The sequence below is a fragment of the Diplotaxodon limnothrissa genome, unplaced genomic scaffold (genome assembly GCF_057381915.1).
Source record: "Diplotaxodon limnothrissa isolate DT_005_m unplaced genomic scaffold, D_limnothrissa_male_GT1.1 unmapped_scaffold_4, whole genome shotgun sequence".
In the NCBI taxonomy this organism is placed as follows: Eukaryota; Metazoa; Chordata; class Actinopteri; order Cichliformes; family Cichlidae; genus Diplotaxodon; species Diplotaxodon limnothrissa.
In genome coordinates, this window is record NW_028188558.1 from 3,433,631 (window position 1) to 3,460,088 (window position 26,458).

At 43.4% G+C, this 26,458-nt stretch overlaps 1 protein-coding gene across 3 annotated transcripts in view; it reads right to left on the reverse strand.

Moving 5' to 3' along the window:
* Positions 1-26,458, reverse strand: part of LOC146606895 (protein NLRC3-like) — a 597,012-nt gene that overhangs the window by 457,522 nt on the left and 113,032 nt on the right. For 2 of the 3 annotated variants that reach the window (XM_085349314.1, XM_085349312.1), the window contains 3 exons: positions 23,090-23,263; positions 15,120-15,166; positions 14,421-14,971 (listed from right to left, as the gene is read on the reverse strand). The exons of the other annotated variant lie outside the window; for it this stretch is intronic. In XM_085349314.1, the coding sequence (XP_085205440.1) occupies positions 14,421-14,971; positions 15,120-15,166; positions 23,090-23,263 (772 nt within the window). Of the gene's footprint in view, positions 1-14,420; positions 14,972-15,119; positions 15,167-23,089; positions 23,264-26,458 lie in introns of those variants that run through there. 3 annotated transcript variants of the gene reach the window in all.

The window sequence follows — 26,458 nt, forward strand, 5'->3', positions numbered from 1 at the left end:
GGACGAAGGTTCCTCGTCACAGTACGATACGCGGTCCTGTCTATTGGCCCTCCATGCAGGGAGGTCATCTTGTGCTCTTAGCAGAAAAGTGACCCATGTTTCCACCGCTTTACTGTGGGGGTGGTGTTCTTTGGTTTTTAGTGATTGTGAGGACGTTTTCACAGACAAACCGTCACAAAAACCCCATTAAGTGCCAAAATGACATAAACCTGTAGTTTTAAAATTTTTAAAAAACTTCTCAATGCTGCCTGCAGAGACAGTCTACTCTCATGCAGACACAACATCTTTACTGATATAACGTGGTCATGGACTCTTCTCTGTTCTTCCTTATTAAATAATAGTAAAATGACTCTGCAGTTTTGATTCAAAATGCACCAGGTCTGCTCAGTCTGAATCACACCGTTAGAGCCACACCAAATGATTGGAGCACCAATGTTAGCACTCAAAGAGTCTAAGCAGTACCACTACCAGCTTTGGCCAGTGCAGGAGTGAACATGTAGATCCATGTTGTACTGAGCAGACACTGAGCAGAGGCAACATGCAGTAAATGAATTAGTGGTCTCCACATGTTTGCACCCAAAGTTTCCCAGCTTTTGTGAGCTGAGCTGTTTTAATATTTTCCATGTATTAGATGATACTGTCCAATGCTTCCAGGACTGTGAAGATGGAAAAAATGATGTTGCAGTCGTTGCTGAAGTGTTGGTACCATTTGAAGGAAGTCATTAAAGCGCCAGAGCGAGCAGACAAGGCAAGCACTCAAAGAATGTGGAAGGCAGTCGGGGAAAGTTGCCATGGACGGACTTGATTCCTCCCAGCCCCAAACAGCTTTTATACTGTGGACAAAAATACATGAAAGTGTGTGTGTGGACCTGTTTAGATGTCTCTGTGGGGACCAAGAATTGGAATGTTACTATACTTGTGGGGACCAACAGTCATTTATGAGGACAAAAGTGCCTCACGGGTTTGAGACTCACAATGTGGTTCTAGTGTCAGGGTTACAGTTAGGTTATGGTTAGGTTTAGGTTGAGTGTTAACCATCCATTATTGATGGTTACAGTGAGCGGCTAGGATCATGTCAACTAGGTGTCCTCACTAAGATATCAAAACTAGAATGTGTGTGTGTGTTAGTGAAAGGAACTGTAACTGGTCCCAGTAGCAGCAGGATACAAACGCCATAATGACACAGCTGCCTCTCGTCTGCCTTGTGAGTGAAATAAGATATTTGGGACCTTTGAATAGTTTTTTGAAAATATCTTTTTGTTTAAAGAAAGGAAAGAGAAGTTTAATCCTTTAACTATTTAACTGTTAGGTGTCAATCCCTGGGAGGGTTTCCCCCTTTTATTTGGCGTGGAGTCAGAATTATGGCTTCTCCACACTGTGGAAGTAGCTCTTTGACACAGTCGAGCAGTCATTGGTCATAACAGGATCATTTAAGACTGGATGATGAATAAGACTGTTGAAGTGCATGAGAAGGATCTCATATAAAACAGTCTGTGTCTGCTCCTCAATTCAATTTAATTCAGAAGACCCCTATGAGTGCAAGATCAAGGAAACAGTTCACCCTGCCTGGGATAGTGTTACCAGGGCCCTGCCCTGGAGCCAGGCCCGGGGAGGGTGCCAGAAGCTGTACATCTGGTGGCCGGGCACTGGTCCATGGGGCCTGGCTGGGCACAACCCGAAAAAGGGACATGGGCCCATTCTTATGCAGGCCCACCACCTGCAGAGGGCGCCATAGGGGTCGCATGCAATGTGTGCCACGTGGCAGCCAGGATCAGAGGCCATGGTGGACGGATCCCCGGCTACCAAGACCAAGACTAGACTTAGTGTCTCATAGTCATTGAAGAACTCTGACTTGCTTCCTGTTCTAGTTGTTCTCTGGAAAAAAATCTGCAGGTCAAACAGGTGCACATACAAAGAGCACATTATTGATTAAAGCCTGGAAAACAACTGAGGCATTTGTCAGCCCGGCACGCTTGAAATGTCCAAGTGTTGAAAACAGTTTTCCATTCGTCACCTCCCCAATGTCCACCAGATGGAACGTGTTTCTAAGATCAAGCTTAGTGAAGATTATTGCTCTATGTAGTGGCTAAAAGCTCCAGCTGAAGCTGTTCTACAGTGGCTGGATGCAAAGCCCAATCACCATATAACACAACGCCTCGCAGATTCATTCCCCATTCTGACTCTGGGATGTGTTGCACTCAGAGAGAGGAAATGTTTGCTGATATTAGCCTGAATGCATCCCTCCCCGATGGCTAATATAAAAGCCCCCATGGTGGTATTGTCAATCCTCACAAGAACAGTAGGAAGCGCCTGAAGAAACCACCCAGCGCTGAAACCCTCTTAAACAGCCAAGCCAGACCACCAGGATGGCTGAGCCATCATACCCAGTAGGCGAAGGTATAATCTAAAGGGGACTGTTTTGTGCAGGCGAAAAAGAGTCAGGAATGCTGTGAGCAGGGCTGTGGAAGCTCTGCCATAGCCACCACCAAACAACTGAGTTATTTTTACACATCGGCTAGCATCTGGCCAATCCACCACCTTTCATTGCTCATGCCGTTACAAAACAAACAAACAAAACAAAACCCATCAACCCATAAATACGAAGAATCACTGTCGGCCCACCAGGCAAATGCCCAGTATGCCCGATTGAAGGCACTCACAGCTATGGCCTCTGACAGAGTGATGTAAAAGAGATGGAGTCCAGAGATAAACCCAGAATTGTTATGTGTTGTACTAGAGACAACACACTCGTTTTGCAGGATCCACCTGTGTTATCGCACAGGGAGAATTGATGTGGCCATTCTTCAGTCCTTCTCTACCACTCCTCCTGAGTAAGTCTGCTCAGCTGCACTGACTTCTCACATTGTTCTTGATGAGGAAGCTGATCGTGACTTGTAGTTTCTTTCAGTATTCAGTTATGGCAGTGGTGTCCAAACCCAGGCCACGAGTGTCCTGCAGGTGTTAGACGTGTCCAGCTGATTTAAATGGCTCAACATGCCTTGAAGTTCTCCAGACACCTGGTAATGAACTAATCATTTGATTCAGGTGAGTAGACCCAGGGTGAGATCTAAAACCTGCAGGACACCGGCCCTCGAGGCCTGGAGCTGGCCAAGTTATGAAGCTAACTATTCTCAAAGCTAATGTAACAAGTTCTTCAAATGATTTCGTTTGCAGTACGTATTTTTCAGACCATAAGCTGCACGGGATTATAAGGCACATTAAGCGAAACAAAGCAGTCAGATAAATCAAACTTTATTAAACTCATTCTTCTTGCTTCCTCCACTTCTCTACCATTGATTCATTAATGTTGTATTCTCTGGCAGCGGCTCTATTCCCATGTTGTTGCAGTATATTAATGACTAACCTCGTATTGTGGATGGATTATCTCAGTTGTTCTCCTGACTGAAGTTTGGTCCGTTTACAGCAGGGGTGTCAAACTCAAATACACAGTGGGCCAAAATTCAAAACTGGAACAAAGTCGCGGGCTAACGTTAATATTTATTGAAATATATTTATTCCTCCAGATATAAGAATGAATCTTTTGTTATGGACTCAAACACGTTTTGCTGAAAAACTGAATATGGAACAAGCAAAGCTTAATACTAAACAATATATATATTAGCTGTATAATACCAGTAGGCCAGCTCTAATAGTAATTTGGTATGGCTTCGCGGGCCAAATGTAATTAGGTTGCGGGCCAAATTTGGCCCACGGGCCAGAGTTTGACACCTATGGTTTACAGCAGGGGTGTCAAACTCCAGGCCTCGAGGGCCGGTGTCCTGCAGGTTTTAGAGCTCACACGGGGTCAACACACCTGAATCAAATGATCAGTTGATTACCAGGCCTCTGGAGAACTTCAAGAGATGTTGAGGAGGTCATTTAGCCATTTGAATCAGCTGTGTTGGATCAAGGACACATTTAAAACCTGCAGGACACCGGCCCTCGAGGTCTGGAGTTCGTCACCTGTGGTTTACAGCATCCTGCCATGCGATTGCATTTGTCTCTAACCATCAGGAACCCTCACGTTAACTTTTATCGAGTGGAAAAGTGTTAGTGTTCGTCCTCCAGCTTCACTGTGTTTATGCTAACATAGCTGTGTCGCTAGCGATCACGTAGCACATCATTATATAGCAGCTAGCCCAACTTCAGTAACCCTACAAACGTCACTGCTGTTTAGTTTTCTGTCTTCATTTATGTTGGAAGTGACAGCAGAGCTGTACGTTTTAATTTGTTCAGAAATCTCTCAGTCAGAACATGCTATATCATGCTTAGGCACTAGCAAAACCAGTGAGCTACCTTCCGCTAACTTCCTGCTAACTTCCTGTTAACTTCTAAGTCCGTTAAATATAATAAATTTTGTTTTCATGGATGCCTGGATGTTAAACTCAATTGTTACACCTGGTAAAGCAGCAACACTGATCGTTTTATTAAAGATGAAAGAATTTAGACCGTTTTTAACTCTCAGTGATGTCGCAGTGTTCGTTTGACTTTGGGTCCTGAAGGACGGAGTTTAGGACCCAGATTACTCCCAGATTTAAGAGCACCTTAGTCCGAAAAATATGGCAATAACGACGGCCGCTTGCATGTTCTACAAAAAAATGGTGCTTTGTTGTGTATCTGACGGACAAACACCAAACCAGTTCCACACCACTGAAGTTGCAGCATTTTTACAAACCAATTCTGGTTCATGTGTTTCACTCAACGATCCGCTTTCCCCCTTCTCATTCTCTATCGCCACCATGTGGGTATGAAAACAAAGGCACTGCGCATGCGCACTTTACCCATATTCTATCGCGATATTTTATTTTTTTATCGTTGCCCAACATTATACCGGTATTACCATGAACAGTATAATGTGGCACAGCCATAGGTGGGCTGGTAGGAATGCTGCGGAGGGAGGAGAGAATGGGTTAGCCAGAGTCTAGAGTGAGATGTACACTTACAGAGAGAGTCGAAACCATCCTACCGGGCGATGTGGTGACAAGAAGCAGGTAGTAAGCGACGTAACAGGCGTGTCTTTTCCTCTGTAGAGCTAACACTCCTGCTGTTTTACTTCTGTACTCCTGTGCATACGTCAAGGATGTCACAATCACATTTTACAGCATCCATGTTATATTAGAGATACTTTAGTCCCAGCAAAGTAGTGTACTGTTGTTGTTTGCTCCATTGCAACAAAACATGCAATGATATTATACTGAATTGCACCAGTTTTTAGGACGTCTATCTTTTACTTTCTGTGGGTTTTTCACTGCTTCTCTGCGATCAGATGAATTGTGCACACTATTTGCTCTTCCACAGCTTTATTTTTAGTCTCTGAATGCTCCCATCACTTCTGTGATGACAAAAGTCATGATTATGCCATAGTCAGTCTATTTATATAGACCAAAGGCTCATCAGCAGATCCAAACCGACAGAAAGAAACAGGAAAGTACCGCAGTGTAATCCATTTATTTCAACAAAGTAACTGTATTCTGAATACCACCTGTTTAAACAGTAACTGTAACAGAATACAGTTACTCGTACATGTATTCTGTTACTCCCCAACACTGGATATTTGTCATATAATTGAAATATCATTAAACTCACTACTCGTACTCATAAATATGGTCCGTGCACAAAGCAGCGCCGTCTCTTTCTAACCATCCCTGCTCCAACAAACACGAGGTTGTTTCCATCGCTGCTGCTGTTCCATGTTGTTCAGCTCTTATTGTTACTGTAAGTCTCGTAGTTCTTATTTGTGTGAGGCTTTGCTCCTGCCCGTCACTCTGCTGCTGTTACATGTTGTTCAGCTCTTATTGTTACTGTAAGTCTCGTAGTTCTTATTTGTGTGAGGCTTTGCTCCTGCCCGTCACTCTGCTGCTGTTCCATGTTGTACAGCTCTTATTGTTACTGTAAGTCTCGTGTTTCTTATTTGTGTGAGGCTTTGCTCCTGCCCGTCACTCTGCTGCTGTTACATGTTGTTCAGCTCTTATTGTTACTGTAAGTCTCGTGTTTCTTATTTGTGTGAGGCTTTGCTCCTGCCCGTCACTCTGCTGCTGGAGCACCGGGATTTCCCCAATCAGGACAATAACGGATGTTTCTGTTCGTTTCTGGTCTATACATGTTTTATATCAGAGCGATCTCCCAGAATCTGAACTGATCAAAAAGTGCCGACATGTCCGGAGGGATTTTGGCCCACTGCTCTTTACAGCTGCTTCCACAGATTTAGTAAAGGAGGCTCTGGAGGCTGGCTAGCCCACTTCTTCTTTAGCCACTGCTTTGTTTCCACCCATCCACGGCCACCACTGTGTGTTTGACTGTGGGGATGTTGGTGTGTCACACTCAGCATTTCTCAGCCTTCAGCCAATCATCCAGACGGTCAAACCTCAGACGGGCTTGTACATGCTAAACCGCGTGGGTGCTGCAGTAGTTCAGTCCTGTACCAGTGTTACCAGTATGTGGTGACTGTCATCCACCTGCCTTCTCACCATTAACCAGCTCCTCCTGTGTGAGTTTGGGCCCATCCAGCACCTTTCCTATGATCATCCTCCGCCCATGAGGCTGACTGATCACATCATGGTCAGAACTGCTGCACCCACAGTCACCGAGCTTCATGCTGACGCTCTTTGCATCTATATGCTGAGAGTCCCACAGCCAGTCTGTGGGATCCAGGGTTGTAGAGGATCACACACTTCATTCAGGGACATGCAGATCTGTTCATAACTGATATGTTTTTTGTTCGATGTTTCTAAACTCAGGTAAAAATCAGAGACTGTTCATTTCTCTGTAAGTGAGCAAACTTATAAATTCAGCAGGGAGGATAATTGTTTCCCCGTCGTAGTTCAGTGTAGCTAGTCTCTTAACCCCCAACCAACCCGCTGCACCTCCTCCCTCCCCTCCCTCTCATAAAATATTGAGAGAGCCTGGCACTAGGCCAGACGCCCCCCTCCCTCTCTGCCAGGCAGACTGACGGAGCATGTGGCTGTGGGAGGGGCACGAAGGGCGGCTCGGCTGAGGAGATACAGTAACCATGAACATATTTGTTCTCTAAATGAACGCCACGAGTTGTTCCCACATCGAGCTGCTCTACTCTGAACTCATTCACACGAGCACTTTCTGCTCGAGTGCTTCCTCTGTTCACAGCCACACTCACGGATGCGCTGGAGAACAGCTCGGGTAAGAAGTGTGAACAACATGCTGGCATTTCATTCTACCTGCAGTGGTCAAATCAAGGCAGTGGTCAAATCTAGCTTCTTTCAGCTCAGGCAGCTGCAAAAACAAAGCCAATTCTTTCACAGCAGCACTTTGAGACAGTGATCCAGGCCTTTGTCAGCACTCGGCTGCATTACTGTGATGACCTTCATGTTGGGGTCAGCGCATCATATATTAGTCAAAATGCTGCAGCTCGTCTTTTAACTGGCACTCGAAAGTTTGAGCACATTTCCCCTGTTTTAGCTTCACGTCACTGGCTGCCCATTTCTTTTAGGATTCATTTTAAAATTCTTTTATTTACTTTTAAAGCTCTCCATGGCCTCGCCCCATCTCATCTCTCTGAGCTGCGACAGCCTCATACAGGCCAGCTGATCAGCTGCTCCTGCATGTACCCAGGACTGGGCGTAAACTTAGAGGAGATCCTGCTTTTGCTGTAGCAGCTGCAAACTGTGGAGCGAGCTTCCTTTGGAGATCAGACAGGCCTCTTCTTTACCTGTTTTTAAGTCTTGAAAACCCGCCTCTTTACCCTGAGCTTTGACACCACGTGAGATGTTGGTTTTTATTTCAGTTGTTTTTAGGTGATTCGATGCTGTTTTATCTTGTTTTGTTTTCATTTGATGTTTTATGTGTTTTATTTATTTATTTTGCTGTTTTCTGTTGTTCTATTGTTTTAACTTATTTTCCGTGCAGCACTTTGTTCCTGTGCTGGCTATTTTAAAGTGCTTTATAAATAAGATTGGATTGGATTGGACTGCCACCAACAGCTCTGTAACACACTGTGCACACAATGCTATCATTGTCTTTTCTTTTTAGCTGCTTTTACATTTTAGTTGCTGACTTCTGATAAACTGAATAAAACAGGAGAACACACAACCTGGAAATCTTCAACCACACACAAAATACATGCGTTTCCCTGGTAAAGTACACAACCTCTGCAGTACCGCTGAGTTTTCTACAAGCGCACAAAGCTGCTACCAGCTCTGCTGCTGTGACCTGTGTTACCTGTGTTAGGCTCTTACATCCATACGATGGTTGAAGGACCGGCCATGTCCCGTCACGTGTGTGTGTGTGTGTGTGTGTGTGTGTGTGTGTGTGTGTGTGTGTGTGTGTGTGTGAGAACTGAAATGCTTTTACACTCAGCAGCATATTAAACATATAAGGAGAATCATGTGCTAACAGCTGTCTAAATGACTCGGCTAAAGTTAGTAGCATGCTTGTTGTTTTGGTCTTTGCACTAGGATGATGTCGGTGTAAATGTGCAGTCATATTCGTTGTGTTCCCACTAGTGCTTTCAGGTTAATCTCGTTGAAATGACCTTACCGCCACAACACGGCAAATCTCCGTTAACGAGCTACCGCCGATCGCCCCGTGCGTGGGGCTAGACGGCCAACACGTTAACGAGCTAACTGCGCTAACACACTAGTTCCCACCCATGTAATTGAGCATTGCGTGACACATCCAACATACTGTTTTACTTTAGTCCATGACTCGCTTACCTTCAGGGTCATACGTCACATGAAAACCAAAATAGTTCCAAAGGCCAGATCTGAATGAGGGTGGGGGAGGTTCAGTTCTGTCTCGCTAGCTTGCCCTGCGCTCAGTGGATCTGCGCTCGACAGTGCAGCCTAGGCGGAGTAGTCGAACGCAGATTCACTGAGCGCTCCACACAGACAGCATCGTCAGAAGGAAAGTTGATAAAATAAATTACAAATGTTGTATTGTTCGATACATATGCGTACCGAACCGAAAGCACTGTATCGAACGGTTCAATATCGATACGAATATCGTTGCACCCCTAGTGTTTAGGCCAGAGATGCTCTTCAAACAGCTGACAGACATGACCACATTACAAGAACATGGTGTGAGTCCGATTTGATATTCCAGTCAACACTGAGAGACCTTAACCAGGAAGTCAGAGGTCAGCTGATGCTGCGAGCAGGAAGTGAACCAAGGGAAAGGTCCACTCTACTCAATCTCAAAGAAAATATGCTGGTATTTGTTGATGTTGATGGTACAATAAAAATATATAATATAATAAATAATAAAATATCATGTGATGATGAGATGTGTTGTTGGTGTTTGTATTTTCTGTAAATGTCTTTTTTAATGTAAATGCTTTGTTCCAGACGGACAGGGAATCAGTTGCTGTACGATGACATCATCTTGATGTTGACGAGGAGGGCGAGAAAAACTAGTTTAGTCCTGCAGATGGCGATCTTGCACCGTGTTCAGAGAGCCGACACGTTGATGGTGCTGCTCTACTCAGCTTACTTTAGCCTGGGTTGGACTCTATATGAGCAGCTTCCACTCTGGTTTCACTCTTAAACACACTTGTTTGATTTCACTTGTAAAAGTTGAAGAATAAATATTTTATTACAAAATTATTTGTTGATGCATTTTTTTAGGGTCAAATATCTTGTTTGATTTGAGGAATGAACTGTTGAGGTGGAAAAACTGAATCAGGTTAAAATACAAACATGAAGAGTTTCACTGACAGACTCCAAAATGCCCCCACAGTGGATCAAAGGGAAATCCTACAGTGTGGCCAGAGACTCTTAATGGCTCCAACATCAACACATCCACAATGTTGGATCCAGTTCTGCCTCACAGAGTTACTAAGACACACCCTCTGCCAGCATCACAACAGCTCCACCTGCTTCACCTGCCTCCTCAGCATCTGTACACCTGAAGAGAAAAGAAAGGCTCCAACAGCTCAAATCTACAAAGGATTCATGAAGTTTCATCCAACAATAACATGTTTGCCTTCCACAGTGTGCTGTTAGACACCACTGTACCTCTGCCATTTCAAAAAGAGCAGCTTGGGAACATTTTGGCTCCAAACACTTTGTGTTTAAGTTCTTTGTTTTCTTTGTGAAGCCGACAACATCTGGAGCTTTGTGACTCATAGAAACATCATTTTGTTCTTTAGATGACAGCAGATTGGGACTGAATAATCAATCACTATCAAACCAATAAAGACAAACATGCTGATTTTACAGGAACTTTGTTGGAGAAGCTGCAAAGACATGAAACTGGTGGAGATCCCAAACCAGTTGATAGTGCTGGTTATTCCAAATAAAGCTGTTTCCCTTTGAGATGAAATGACTTTGTGTCCTGATATATAATAAAGATGTTGTTGTTTTTGAGCCCCTGTATTAAAAGTAGTTTAAAGTCAGCTTGAGTTTGATGTCTTTATGTCAAAGCTGCTCATGATGTTGAGCTGCTGATGGAATAAAAACAATATAAAAGCATGTAGTCCAGACTTAAATGTAGCCTGTTGTTAGCTGAGGTCCACACACAGTGTTTGACAGTGTAAAGTGTGTGAAAGGGCTGCTGGTGGAGCTCACTAGGATGAGCAGGTGACCACGAGGTGGAGAGCAGCTGGCCTGGCTTTGACCCGGGCCACGCCCCCTTTCTCTCTGCTTTGCTGTCACTTATCTTCACTGCTCTGTCCAATAAAGCTGAAAAAGGCCCCGAATCAAAGAAATCTGCTGCAGCCTCTGAAATGTCTTCTGTTTCCTTCCCGACGGCTTTTTCACCGTCAGCCCATCAGACAGTCCAGCAGCATTTATGATGATGTCATGATGTTGAAGAGGCTGCTACGGTGGCCTCCCATGACCCCCAGCCTCATCACAGCTGAGATGCAGACATTTGAAACCATTCAGCAGACAACTGAATAACAGTCCAACACAACAGTCTGTGTGCAGACACACACTGACCTTTCATAGAGTCAAACACAGCTGGTTGAGTCATTTCTCTGTGAGTCTAAAGTGAATCTAGTATTTGAAAGTCCACTTCCTGTATTTGTTGTTGGAGACTTCTTCAGCTTCTTCTCAAGGACATCAGCTGCTTGTTTGGCAGCAGAGGCAGTTAAGAAGCTTCCTGAAAAACACTGAACAGTGAGTTCACTGTGGCATATGACAGATTCAGCTTTCTGTGTGCAAATGTGTCTGTGTCGACCTTTCAAATGCTGTTGAATCCAAAACATCAGCGGCTCCTCGGCTGCTCACTTCATGCACTTCTGTCTGTGTGACAGTCCAATGACATCACAGCTGTTTCCAGCCCCAGTGTCTCAGGACTGGACACCTTTAAACATGTCGAGGATCAAACAGCCGTCATGTATCTGTAGCAACAACATCATTGAATCTGTAACAACTGGAGCCAAACCAGTGGCTCTGCTGGGATCACTGGTGAGCCAACACTTCCTTGTTGATGCAGATTTCAGGGCTTCCTTTTGCTCCTCCGTTATAACTGTTCTCTCTTCTCAACACATGATGACACAAAGGAATCAGCAGTGACAAAGATGATGCTGAAGAGAAGCACACACTTCACACATATAACAGACCAGTGCAGTTACACACACCTCTGCTCGACATCAGGCCTCAAACAAAGACACAAAACACTAACTTGACTCTAAACAGAAGAAACCAGCAGCTGTTTCTGTTCTGTGCTTATTTATATTTGACACACATGCTTCTCTTTGTGCAAACACACATCGCACTATAAGGGTAACCTCGCACACAATGATTGGACAGCACAGTGATGATGCTGGGAGATCCTATACGCAGCAACACAGAAACACTGAGAACTTTAAACAATGATGGAAAGTGTTATAAATGACTTGTTGGCCTCTGATCTGTCACAAACAGCTGAAACGTGTCTCTCATGAGTCACATGAAGGTTTTTGACAGAAAGGACAAAAAGTAGCTGCAGTCAGTTTGTGTCATTTTTATATTTATTCATCTGGGAGAAAAATCTGAGGGACATTAAAATGTGTTTTCAACAGAGACAAGAACATGAATATAACAGAACAGGTAAATGAACATGTTTCAAGTAAACAGCTGGACTGATCAGGTCCAAACACAGAGTGATAAACTTGTCAAACAGCTGTCATATCTTTATATAGAAGCTCTTTATAAATGCTGCTCACTGCAGTCTGTTTACTAATAATGTCAAAGTGTTAGAAACACAGAAACATCAGAATGGTCTTTGTTCACAGAAACCTGTCTGGGATCCTTTGTTGTTCTTTTGATGCAGAGTTACATTATAAATATAAAGAGTTATTTCAGAGTCTCATCAGTTTTCCTGCATGTCTTTATTTAACACATCAGCAGGGCTGAAGCTCTCATGTTAAACACACACTGATCTATGGACACGTTCATGTGTTTCTAACAGAACCAGGCTGTTATCAGCCTGCACTAACATTATGTCACACACACTGAATGTAACAGTGACAGTTTACATCATCACACAATCAGCTGTGATTGTTTCACTGTCATCAAACGAGTCAACAGGAAGTAGAATCAATAGAAACCAATCATTTCCTGACAGCATGTCTGATGGAAATAAGTGCAGATTATGTATGAAGTCTAACTGCACACAGTAACTGTGTTACAATAAGGACTTAACAGCGCCCTCTGCTGGAGTGTTTCAGTACTGCGTTAACTAGAATACACCACCTCCTCCTCACACCACCTGCTACAGCTCTACTCTTCTAGGACTACAGTCATCCACAGCACTGATGTGAGGTCACATGGTTCATATGTAAGGAGCACAGCTGACCTCAGGTCAGTTTAATGACTGTGAGCAGCAGCTGTGTTATTGTCACTGTGACAGGGAGACACTCTCAGACACAGCGCTCATGTCAGCTTGTTCTCATGCAGGAGGATCAGGAGCTCCATGTTTGTCTTTCTGTTTGAATCATGATGTGTTTGTGCCATCAGAGTCTGTCATGAGTACTCAGGGTTTCACAGCAGCTCTTCTGGATGCTGACGAGGACTCCAACCTCATGTTTCACCTCTCTGAGCTTCTGATGTCTGTGAACACTCGTGTTTCTTCTCTGGGCTCATCTGGACAAAAACACCTTTCTGTGTTTGGCTGCAGCCTCATTCTGACTGACAGGAAGTGTGTTATCCATGAGCTGCACTTCTGTGAGGAAGTTTCCTGCTGTGTTTCCTGTCTGTGGACAAACACGAGTGTTCCAGCTGAGGACTTGGTTCCTTCCACCTGTCCATACAGGACATCACGCTGTCTGCAGCTCTGTAAATGCAGCTCCAGGTCCTTCCACGTGCTGCTCTGTATTTGTGCAGTTTGTAGTGTGTCCTGGGAAACGTAGCACACATGGTGTTCTTCTGCTGTTTCCTCCTTTCACTGAGTGTGAAACACTGACGCTGTGCTGTTGTTCACAGAGGGGAGCTGATTCTAGCTGCAGCTGGACTCTGTCATCTAACTGAATGTGTTGGTGCTGATCACGGGGCTCTGAGGGGGGAGCAGCAGGAGGACTCTGGATGCTGACGTCAGTGTATCTGTGGAAGCTCCCACAGCGTGTCTGTCATTCAATATTGTGCTGTATATTGTATCTATGCAAAGATGAACAGACTGTGTGTTCACTGGTCTCTGTGCTGCAGCTCTGATGTCATCATCACTCCCTCCTCCACCCTCAGCAGTCCCAGCATGCTGCTGTGGTGCACCCCACCCTCACTCTACACCTGAGCCACAGACCACACCCTCCACCTCAATATACACCACAGTTTTCTCTGCTGTGGAAATGAGATCAGGAGGAAATCATCATTATTATTATTTAATAAACGCTCACATTAATGTGGGCTTATTTGTTTCATATTAGAAACATTAGTTGAGTGTTTTTAGTATAAAATGGTCAAAGTCCCTCTTTTTGCTCCTCCCCTCACCTGTGGATGGGCGGTGCTGTTACCGTGGTGACAGCTTGGATGTGTTTCAGTCCTGCCTGGTTATCACTGCAGGAATCTTTCACATTTATTACAGGTAATAACTCTGATTTTTCTGTGTATTATGAACCAAATGTATCCTGATACACACAGAGATGGATGAGCAGAGGCTTTTTTTGCAGTTTATGTAGTTACTATGGACTTAATGCATACATATTATTAAAATTAGGGCTATAACAGTTGTATTGATGTATAGCAACTTGAAATGCTCCCACAAATGGCTCCACAGCATGTAAAAATATAACAAAAGCTCTGGCGGACTTGGTTCTGTGGTCAGTCTTAAAGGGTGAAGTTAAACTCTGTAATCTTCACTGTGTCACAGAGTTCAGTGAGTCCCGTTATTCACAGTATCAATCAGATCATCAGAGAACAGCTGATCAGCAATCAGTGGTGCCAACAGCGCCTCCTGTGGTGAGAGGATGCAATAATGCAATGTAGCATTTTTCCACTCAACACTTGCAGTCATGGAAACTGTCTGTTGGATCAGCACAGGGACACTGAGGAACCAGGAGACAAGGAACTGAACCTAAACCCAGGATAAAGAGTTTGAGTGAATGTGGTGTTGAAGGTGTGGAGGTGGATCAGAGTGTCAGAGGAGACTCTGTAGAAGGACAGAGTGCCAGCAGGACAGTCCACATACACTGCTGCTCTGTTAGAGACAGAGGAGGAGGAGGAGGAGGAGGAGGAGGAGATGGATGCTGACCTGTTATTGTGCCTGACATAACGAGGACCATCATTATAGCAGATCAGACTCCAGGACTGATCATTGTGTCCAAACACACAGTCATCACTGTCTCCTTTCCTTCTGATGCTTCTGTAACTCACTGATATACAAACTCTTCCTCTCCACTCGACCTCCCAGTAACAGCGACCAGTCAGACCATTTCTACACAGCAGGTGTTCACAAACATCAAATCTGTCTGGATGATCAGGATATGACTGAACCTCCTCCACATGTGTCACCTTCCTGTTGTTGTCAGACAGTTGGAGCTTTGTGTGCACTGTGTTTGTGTCGATTGTGAGTTGACAGGAATCTGATGGAGAGAACAAACACAATCCAGCTGCAGTTATTGATCCATCATCTGTTCATTGATTGACACTTTGATGATGACTCCTGACATGATGAAGATGGTTGAATGTGTGCTGCTTTGTTTTCATGAATCCCATTAAAAACACACTTACACTTCCTCAGACCTGGTCTCAACCATCGGACTCCAGCAGGCTCCACCCTGAAAGGAGGAGGGGGGTCAGAGCAGCACAGTCAGCATGCACACATGGACATTACATGGCTCTCACACACACACTGTTACACACTGAGCTCAAAGCTCGGCTCCACTGTTTTATTCAAAGAAATCTACATTTATTTATCAGCACATTTAAAAACAGCTTGAGCCAAAGTGCTGCACAGAGTAGAGAGAAAATAGGAAACATACACAGTAATGACTATAAAGACTGGTCAGGATTGAAAGCTACAGAGTACAAATGTGTTTCCAACCGGCTTTTAAAAATGTCCAGTGTTGGTGACGACCTGATGTGAAGGGCGACTGTTCCAGAGTTTGGCTGCAGCCATCGATAAAGCTCACCTCTGTTTTTACGTCTAGTTCTGGTCAGAAGCTGCTTATCTGCAGACCTGAGGGCTCCACTTGGATTCTTTTGTTAAAGAGAGATAAGATGGAGCCAATCCATTCACAGATTTAAAGACAACCAGATCTGGAAGTGGATTCTACCACGTACTGGTAACCAGTGGAAAAAGCTGGTGATGGGTCGTCTAGCACAGACCCACCGCTGGAACCAGACAATTGATGAGGGAGAGAACTGTGACAGCGCCGTTCCTTCACTTGACCTCAGTCGCTCTCGTCTGCTCCCTCGTAACACTGCTCTTTATTGAGCTTACATGAATATGCACAAGTTCATTATGACGTCTTACACAGGTATGAACAAAGAGTACCAGTCTGTGCATAGTGTGTGTGTGTGTGTGTGTGTGTGTGTGTCTGTGTGTGTGTGTGTGTCTGTGTGTGTGTGTGTGTGTGTGTGTGTGTGTGTGTGTGTGTGTTCCAGATGTGACCCTGTGACCCCAAAGCTGGTGCTAAGAGTCCAGCGGTCCCCCTAACAAAGGGCTCTTATACTTAACCAGACACAGAGCAGGTGTCCTCCTACACCAGGGGTCTCAAACTCGCGGCCCGCAGGACGATAGTTTTTGGCCCCACCTTAATATGAAAATGTAATGTTAGTTTGATAATGTATGACACTTTACAGTGTTGTGGGCGGAGCTGAATTAACCCACCAATCAGGGTGGGATATGGATCTCAGGGGACACCAGCCGGGCTTGATGCAAGCAGGGAAACATTTCTCAATGAGTCAAAGTTCCAGCAGCGTTGCCCTGGAGTGTTTCTTTCTTTCCTGTGCCTGGCTGGCTTCCTCCTTTCTATTGGGCAAACGCCGACATTCGCCCCAGCGCGCTGCGTTCACAACACTTCAAAAAAAGTTGTTTTTTTAAGTTGCTGCCCAGCGGGACATTATACGTATATAGATTTATACACACGTCAGTGGGATTTAAAGTTATTTTTCCACAGAGAGAGATCTCATATTAACTCTCACAGTGATGCGTAGGCGGCGGGATAAAAGAAAAGTCATGAACTCAATGCAGCCCAATTTAGTCTGCAGTCACATAGCGACACCTGTTCATCGGCAACAACAGTCCCCGGTAACCCGGACTAATTATAGGGTCGCACCGTAATTTGTGGCTCCATGTTTTTATTTGCATCACTGCGTTTGCATTGCAGCAAACATGAACATTACATATATTTCAATATAATGTAAAAGCAGTCAAAACAACTAACATCAGAAACAGCTGATGTTATTTGTTATATGTCACGGTGTCATTTCCGCTTCTTTCTCCTGTAACAACAGCCCGGCGCCGTGAGCAGTCGCCTTTTTTGCGCTCGCTATCCCTGCACTTTCTACCATCTGCAAACGCCACGGTGTTCGTGTCATCATGAAAGACATGAACATCGAGCGTAAAAACAAAGGAGACTGCTACCGGCTTTTTATCTGCCGATCGCCGTGCTACGGTTGCAAGAAAAAGAAGCAGAAATGACGTTCTCTACGCGTTGAGACGTTCCCCGTCCGTCGGCTAAACGCTTGATTGAAACTTCAATGCGACAGTGACACCAAGTAGAATTATAAATGTCACATAGCCCCAAACATGTCTTTTTCAAAGCCTGCGGTGAAGAGAAAGGTTGGTGATGAGCACCGACAATTTCAGGAAAAGTGGGAAATGCAATATTTCTTTGTTGAGCACAGGGGCACCCCGACCTGTCTTATTTGCACAGAGAAAGTTGCGCTGCACAAGGAATACAATTTGAAACGTCATTACACAACTAGACATGCTGAGCTGGATGCAGAATACCAGGGAGACGAGAGAGCGAACCGGGTTGCCAGTCTTAAAACAGATCTACTGAGGCAGCAAGATTTCTCCAAGAAAGCAACCAAAGAGAATAATGCAGCAGTCGGAGCCACGTGGTTAGTGAGATGATTGCTAAAGCAGGGAAGCCATTCACAGAAGGTGCATTTGTCTAAAAGTGCATATTGCAGGCTGCAAATATAGTCTGTCCGGGAAAGAAAGGTCAGTTTAGCAACATCAGCCTTTCTGCCAACACCGCAGCAGATCGCATTTCTGACCTGTCAAGTGACATTTATGACCAACTGTGTGAGAAAGCCAAATGTTTCAGTGTATACTCAGTCGCTCTTGATGAGACCACAGACATCACCGACACTGCCCAGCTCCCAATGTATGTCCGTGGTGTTGATGACAGTTTTGAAGTGATGGAGGAGCTGCTCACAGTAATTCCAATGCATGGCCAGACCACCGCTCAGCAGATATTTACAAGCTGTGTGATGCCATTGAGAATGTTGGTTTGCCATGGAAGAGGTTTGTTGGAATAACAACAGATGGAGCGCCATCAATGACAGGGAGGAAACATGGACTGGTGGCACAAAACAAACTGGAAGAGGAAGGCGTGGAGGAGGCCATTGCTCTGCACTGCATCATCCATCAGCAGGTCCTTTGCAGCAAATGCCTGAAGTTTGACAATGTGATGTCTATTGTTGTGAAATGCATCAACCAAATCAGATCCAGGGGCTTAAAGCACCGAAGGTTCTGAGCTTTTTTAGAGGAAATGGAGTCAGAATATGGGGATGTGCTCGACTTCACTGAGGTACGTTGGCTCAGCAGGGGAAATGTATTAAAGAGACTTTTTGAGTTGAGAGCAGAAGTGAAGCCTTCATGGAGAAGGATGGAGTTAGTGTTCCTGTGCTAACTGATCCCAAATGGCTCATGGACTTAGCTTTTCTTGTTGATATGACACATGAGCTTAATGTACTGAACAAGACGTTACAAGGCCAGGGGCAACTTGTCAGTGCTGCCTATGACAACGTGAGAGCATTCTCCACAAAACTGGCGCTCTGGAAAGTTCAGCTCTCTCAGACAAACCTTTGCCATTTCCCAGCATGCAAGGCACTCGTGGATGCAGGCACACCATTCAGTGCTGACGAGTATGTTGATGTCATTTTGAGGCTACAGGAGGAATTTGATCACAGATTTGCTGACTTCAAGACACACAGAGCCACCTTTCACATTTTTGCAGACCCCTTCTCCTTTGATGTGCAAGATGCCCCTTCTGTGCTTCAAATGGAGCTCATTGAGCTGCAGTGCAACTCTGAACTCAAAGCAAAGTTCAGGGAGGTGAGTGGAAAAGCAGACAAGCTTGGACAATTTTTGAGAGACTTGAGCCCTAGTTTCCCTCGGCTTTCCCGAATGTTCAAGCGGACCATGTGCCTTTTTGGTAGCACATACTTGTGCCAAAAGCTCTTCTCCACTTTGAACTTCAATAAGTCCAAGTACAGGTCCAGACTTACGGATGATCATCTTCAAGACATACTGAGGGTCGCAACTGCTTCCTCCCTCAGGCCAAATCTGGCTCGGCTATGCGAGAGGAAACGCTGCCAGGTCTCTAGTAGAGATGGACCGATCCGATATTACGTATCGGTATCGGTCCGATACTGACCTAAATTACTGGATCGGATATCGGAGAAAAATAAAAAATGTAATCCGATCCATTAAATATCACGAAAGCACCTCACAAAACTTGCAACACGCCGTAACTCACCTCAGAACGTTAGCACGTCGGAGCAGTATGCATCACGTGATAGAGCAGCTGTGGCATGCGGGACCTGTCGGTGGTCTGGATAGCATGTGGAGCTTCGCTAGCAACCCGGCATTTCATCTTCGACAAAGTTATCCCGAGAGAAGTAAAGCAAGTGTTTAAGTCCATCTCTGAATGTTTGTAAAGCATTCCTGCGTTAAGCTTACCAAGCGACTGCCTCTCGCTCTCCGGCTGCTACTTCAATCATGAAACTGCTTAATGATCAGCTGATCGGCTTTTCTGTCTCGAGTCCGTCTCTCTTGTTTGTTTTTGGCCCACTTTGCACCAGAAAGAGGAAACCAGCGGCTGAACAACAGCAGCACGTTTAAACTTGATAAACTGTTGTTACAATTTATTTAATATTACTTTCTACACCAGGATCTTTTTCTACGTAGCTGACGGCTGGTAACTGTGCAGGGGCGGATCTAGCAAAGTTTAGCCAGGGGGGCCGATAGGGCATTAACTGGGAAAAGGGGGCACAAAGACATACTTTTCTTTCTTATTCTCATTTAAAATGTCTAGCTTTTAATAAATAATTATCTGAATCTTACACCCAAAGTTTTAATTTGATGTAAAATGAATAGAAGTCAATTACTGTATATAGTGACTATTAAGTCTAATATATATACCCTAGTAAGCTATAGTACTTTTTCCTTTGGGAAGGTACCATCTGTGCAGTCTGCAATTTTGTTGAAGAAAGATGTTGAATCTATTTAATATTTCTTGAAAAGTAATTGATTTCTGTGCATTTTTTTCACAATGCATCAAATTAAGGTTGATTACGTCGATTAAGCATCATGAGGTGGAGCGTGAGGGGTGGTTCCCTATTTTTTATTTATTTATTTTTGTTGTTGCTGGGAGGTGGAACCCTATTAGTTAGGTTGCTTAATATTTACGCTAAGTACTCTTTAAAATACCAGAATAGGGAGGATGGTGTAGGTCTAAGTTTATTAGATTGATCAGTATTGCTGAACTATGAAATATTTTTTTTGTATACAGGTATAACAGAATAGCTTTAGTGTAGTTGTTGTTTTAAACTTGAGTATGAACTTGCAGACTTGCAAAATGCAGCAAGATATTTTAAGAAACAGTTTTGTTGATTAAAAAACACTATATCGGATTCATATCGGTATCGGCAGATATCCAAATTTATGATATCGGTATCGGTATCGGACATAAAAAAGTGGTATCGTGCCATCTCTAGTCTCTAGCAGCAAGGAGTAGGCAAGAGAAGCCATGTTCAGAAGAACAGTTCATTTTCTCCAGTGTTCCATTCATGTTCAGAAGAAGGTTATAGAACTGTTAATACAGACATTTCAATCTAAATACAGCAGATATAGAAGCCTGAAAGATACACACAAGTTCACTGACTAAAAACATCTTATTATTATTTTATTTATGTATTACAGATTGATTTTTTTTCTTATTAATTCTTAATTTGTTTATTCATTTTTCATATTTTGTGTTAAAAAATAAAAATAAAGAGATTTGAGAAGATTGGAATTTTTTAACCATGTCTTTCTTGTAGAAAACCTAATGCGGCCCAGCCTCACCCAGACTCTGCCTGCAGCGGCCCCCAGCTAAATTGAGTTTGAGACCCCTGTCCTACACCATAAATCAGTAAGAGAGGGTACGACCTCTCTCATGGCCCCAAGTGCTGTGTGCATGCCAGAGCACTGTGGAAGGCACACAGAGTCTTTACACACTACTAAGGATCAAACCTCTATCATTATGCAATCAATTATACAACTCTAAGCATATATGAGTAAATATTTCTAAGTATAAATGACAATCAACAATATAAACCTTACAGCTGGTTTTAATAACAGAATTTATTTGTTTCTCAAACGAGAAAGAGCTATCGAGAAACACTCCTAAATCTTTAGTTCTGAACTTTTCCAGTGGGCCAAGGTCAACATTATTAGATAATGCTAATATCGTTTTCTCTTCCCTTTTAATGGCTTAATGGCTTCACTCCATTGGCTGCCTGTATATCTTAGAGTTCATTTTAAAATTCTCATGTTTGTGTTTAAATGTTTAAATGGTCTTGCCCCAACTTACCTCTCTGAGCTTCTGCATCCTTACTCACCCCCCAGGTCTCTCAGGTCAGCTGACAAGCTGCTCCTGGAGGTACCCAGGTCCAAGAGGAAGCTCAGAGGGGACAGGGCCTTCTCTATTGCTGCTCCTAATCTGTGGAACAATCTTTCCCAGCACATTAGAGAGGCCCCTTCACTGTCCACTTTTAAAACACGTCTTAAAACTCATTTTTACTCTTTGGCTTATGACACAGTCTGACCCTGATTTTATTGTTTTAATCTAATGTGCTGATTTTATTGTTTTAAATGTGTTTATATATATATTACTTATCTTATATTATTATTACTATTTTTCTCATTTTTTTTAACATGCTCAATGTATCATGTTTGGCATGTCAAGTGTACAGCACTTTGTGTTCAGCTCGTGGCTGATCTGAAAGCGCTATATAAATAAATTGCTTGCTTGCTTGCTTGCTTGCTTAACAATGTGAACAGCTAGTGTTAGGTAGGCTGATGCTAGCAGCTAATGCTAATTTGACGTGAATTAGCATTAAATTAGTGAGGAGTTAATGCTAAGTAGGCTGCCATTAGCTGCTAATGCTAATTTTAGATGAAAAAGCATTAGCAGCTAATGCTCATATTGTTTTCCTTTGCTTTGTAAGAATGACAGCAGCTAGTGATACGAAGTCTACCATTATTAACTATTGTTAATTTGATGTAAATTAGCATTATCTGATAATGGTAACCCTTTTCCCCTGCATTATAACGATGTCAGGAGTTAATGCTAACTAGGCTGCCATTAGGGGCTAACTCTAATTAGGTGAATAATTATTAGCAGCTAATGCTATTATTGTTTTCCCTTTTAACAATGTGAGCAGCTAATGCTAATTTGATGTGAATTAGCATTATATTAGTGAGCAGTTAATGCTAAGTAGGCTGCCATTATTAACTAATGCTACTTTGACGTGAATTAGCATTATGTGCTAATACTAATACTGTTTTCCCTTACTTTTTAACAATGTGAGCAGCTAATTCTAAGTACGCTCTTGTAAATAGGTAATTCTAATTTAGTGTGAATTAGCATTATTCAATAATGCTAACACTGTTTTCTCTTACTTATTAAAAATGATAGTAGCTAATACTAATACTCTTTCCCGTTGGGTAACAACGATGTGAGGAGTTAATGCTAAGTAGGCTGCTTTTAGAGGCTTATTCTAATTAGGGCTGAATAATTATTAGTAGCTTATGCTAATACCCTTTTCTCTTGTTTTATAATGATGTGAGACGTTAATGCTAAATAGGCTTCCATGAGTGACTTCTTTCCCTTGCATTATAAAGATGTGAAGAGTTTATGCTAAGTAAGCTGCCATTAGCAGCTAATGCTAATACTGTTTTCCCTTTCTTTATACAACTTGAGCAGTTATTGCTAAGTAGGCCACTTTTCTCTGCTAAAGATTTCTGTGACCATGATAGAAACTCTGATAAGGTAATGCTGCTAAGCTAATGCTGTTTATGGGCCCTGTTAGAATCAATATTTCATTCTCATTCTGTTGTTTGAGAACAATAACAGAAAAATGTGCACTTCAGAACAAATTTATTGTGAATTCAGCTGTGAATGTACAGTTTGTCATTATTTAAGCTTCCATTTCCAAATGTTAGCTGACACTTTATTAGGTACACTGGCATCTATATCAGGTACACCTGTGACCTAAATGTTCCTGCAAACAGACTCCTTGGAGACCCCTACATAAATATCCATGAACTATCCAGCTAGACTAGTGTGTCTGTCCCTGAAAATATTCCTGCATGTGTGATTGTTCATGTGTCATCTGCAGGAAACAAACAGGAAGTGAGTGAAAGACACGGGAAATGTTTCCAGCTCTTCCTCCTCTATCAGATTTTCTCTCCATACCTGAGAGTGTCCAGTCTCCAGCCTGGATCCTTCAGTCCAGCCGACAGCAGCTTCATTCCTGAGGGACCTGGATGATTGTAGCTCAGGTCCAGCTCTCTCAGATGGGAGGGGTTGGAGCTCAGAGCGGAGGCCAGAGAAGTACAGCCTTCCTCTGTGATCAGACAGCCTGACAGACTGCAGACACACAAAACAACAATCTATCTGTCAACAGTTGTTTTCTCTTTGTCACAATAACATCTATCCATCCATTGTAACTTTATTTATAAGTGACAATACCCAACAGACAACAACAGTCATCTGAAGCTGTTTAACAGTGTAAGGTAACCGCCACCAGTGTGAGCAGCACTTGGTGATGGTGGGAAGAAGAACTCCCTTTGACACAAAGATCCTCCCAGTGAAAACAGGCTCCAGGAGGAGCATCTACCATGACTGGTTGCAGGGTGAGGGGAAAGAGAAGAGATGAGCTCAGAGAGACAAGAACAAAACAGAGAGACAAAAGTTAAGGACATGCAGTAGTGACATATAAAAGCATCAGGAGTGAAAAGAGGGGAGAAGAAAGCAGAGCATCATGGGAAGTCCACCAACAGCCTGAGCCTATAGCAGCATAACTAAGAGATGGTTCAGGGTCACCTGATCCAGCTCGAACTATAAGCTTTATCAAAAAGGAAAGTTTGAAGCTGATCTTCAAAGTAGAGAGGCTGTCTGTCTCCTGAACTCAAACTGGGAGCTGCTTCCACACCCAGTCCAACATAGCCAGGCTTTCTTTGCTGCTTTGACAAAACCTCAAATCCCAGTCAGAGACGATGAGCATCATCACAGTGATGATCATTTCTCTGTAACCCAGGCTTTCTGCTTCAGGATCTGTGCACACTCACAGAACAAGGAGACCTTTAAACATCATTTCACTAAATGGATGGACTGAGCTCAGCCTACAGATGAACTGGTGCCAGAGATCATAAAGAACATCAAACAGTCAAATTCAACACTTTAATGGAAATATGAGATTAATGCTGCAGACAATCATGAAGCTGCTGAATTCATGAACATCAAGAATGCAGCGAGTGGTAAAATAAAGATTTGACCTCAGTGTGCTCAGTGTTCCTGTCTATTCCTAACATATTCCTAACATGATAGCTGCACTTTAGAGCTCTAAAACTGGAACTGACACATGTTTAAACTCTACATGTTACTCAGTACATTCAGTTCTGACACTCGCCCACAGTCCAACAAAGGAAACATGGAGATCACATCAGTTTGTCACCAAAGTCTAATTATTAGGGCAACTTAACCTGTTATAATCTCGTTAACTCATTAACTGATTAACGTCAGCAATTATTTTAATCACAGTTTTTAAAATCATGATTATTGTGAAAGTGCTCACTGGCTCTGAATATAACAGCCATGGGTCACAGGAGGGATGTTGATCAGTGCTGGCTTGAAATGGGCGTCATTATGCATCTCAGCCAATGGGAGCATTGAGGGTGGGCCTAATACTACTGCAGCGCTCACATGACCCAGGACAGAAAGAAAGGGGCGGGGACAGAAACATGGAGACAGGTACAGATCTTTGACATGTTCATTTTAAACTGTTCCAGGAGGCAGTGTTGATACAACTAAAGTTATCTGTTGTTGAAGAAGTCGGTCTGAGGAACGTTCTTAGGATCAACAAATGACGGCATGTATGAGCCTCAAGACGCAGCATCACAAGAAGAACACATGAGCTGTAGAAAAAGGAGAGACTACGAAAGCCACGGCGTTACAACGTGAACATGCTTGATTAGAGTGTGATTGTGAACAGGAGGAAGACTCAGCTGAGAACAGTGTGGTGGATACAGAGCAGAGCCCACCATCAGTACAGAGGCCTGTCCATTAGAGTGCTGCTCCAACATGCAGCACATGTACTTGGCCACAGCTGCAACATCTGTACCTGTGAAAGCTTCTTCTCTGTTGCTGCTCATATTGTGCAGAAGAAGAGAGTTTCTTTATCATCAGAAAATGTCAATGAGCTTGTGAGTCTTAGCAGCTGGCTCGGTGCAGAGGAGGAAGAACATGTCAGTCAGAGGAAGATAAATGCAGTTCATGTTGTCAACTCAACCTGGACTGTTGAAAGAGTTTTTCTTTGTCTGGTTTCTGACTGAGATTCTCCAAAGGAAATCCAGCACAAACACACACTTCACACACTCAAAGTCCTGCACAGTAAATGAGCTGATGAGCGTTTGTGCTGCTGCCTGATAACAGAACAATAGTTCTGCTGCTTCCTGTTCTGCAAACACACATTTATAAATGTTCACTTGCTGTTGATCAAAGGTATGTTGGTGGCTCTGGACGCTGAGGGAACTTTGTAAAAAACTAGATCAAATGTTAACGTCCTGGCAGAGGCAAAGAACTTTGATTTGATATTTGATTAGATTCATGTTTCAGCTCAGACTGACAGAAATATTTGAACTGCTGCTGTGTTAAAGGGAACACTGCTGTTAGAAAGCACCTGATCTGTTTCTGCACACTGAATGTTGCACTTCTCATACTGCAGTACTATTAAAATAAGTACACAATGCACTACTTTTGAACTCACGATTGAATGTTGCTGTAACAAAGCCATTAATGTGATTCACAGTGTTCATGGTTTCCCAGCACAACAAATGATTGCACAAGTGTGACTGATCCACTTTCTAATGTGTGTGTAGCCCACACTGTGTGTCACTGTGTCACAGGTGAGTCTGTGTGTCCAGGTTCTATGAGGACAACAGGATATAGTGACTGAGTCCAGCAGCTTAAAGTCTGACTCCATCCTCCATTTAAATAACTCACAGCAACAACTGAATAGCTTTGCCTTTGTGTAGCTGACACTTCATTTTAATGTCCTTCTATTCTGGTTCATCTGGTCTCAGTTTCTATAAGCACACAGGTTTCATCAGGACTCTATGACCTCAGTAATCTTTGCTGGGCCTTAATGCTCTGAACAAAGCTGCACATCACAAGACTAAATAGAAATGAATCAGTCTTTCATTCTCACTGCTGTTTGACTTCAGCTCTCAATGTCCCATCATAACCCATGGAAAGAATTACTGTCCATCCAGGCTGCTGAACATGAAGCTGAAGAAGGTGGAGTATTGTGAGGGCTGATGGAGATGATGATGAGGAATCCAGGAGCAGTGGGTGGATGGCAGCATCAGCATGAAGGATCAGTGTGAGAACACATCATCATCCACAAAGGAAACCAGTCTGAGTGTCTGACGCTCTTGTTAGAAAGACGCAGTCCCAGCAGTTAGCTTGTCTGCTAGTTAGCTGAGAGCTAGCTCAGTTGTACATTGAATACCAAACTGTGTAAACCAGGGGTGTCAAACATATGGCCCGTGGGCCAAATCCAGC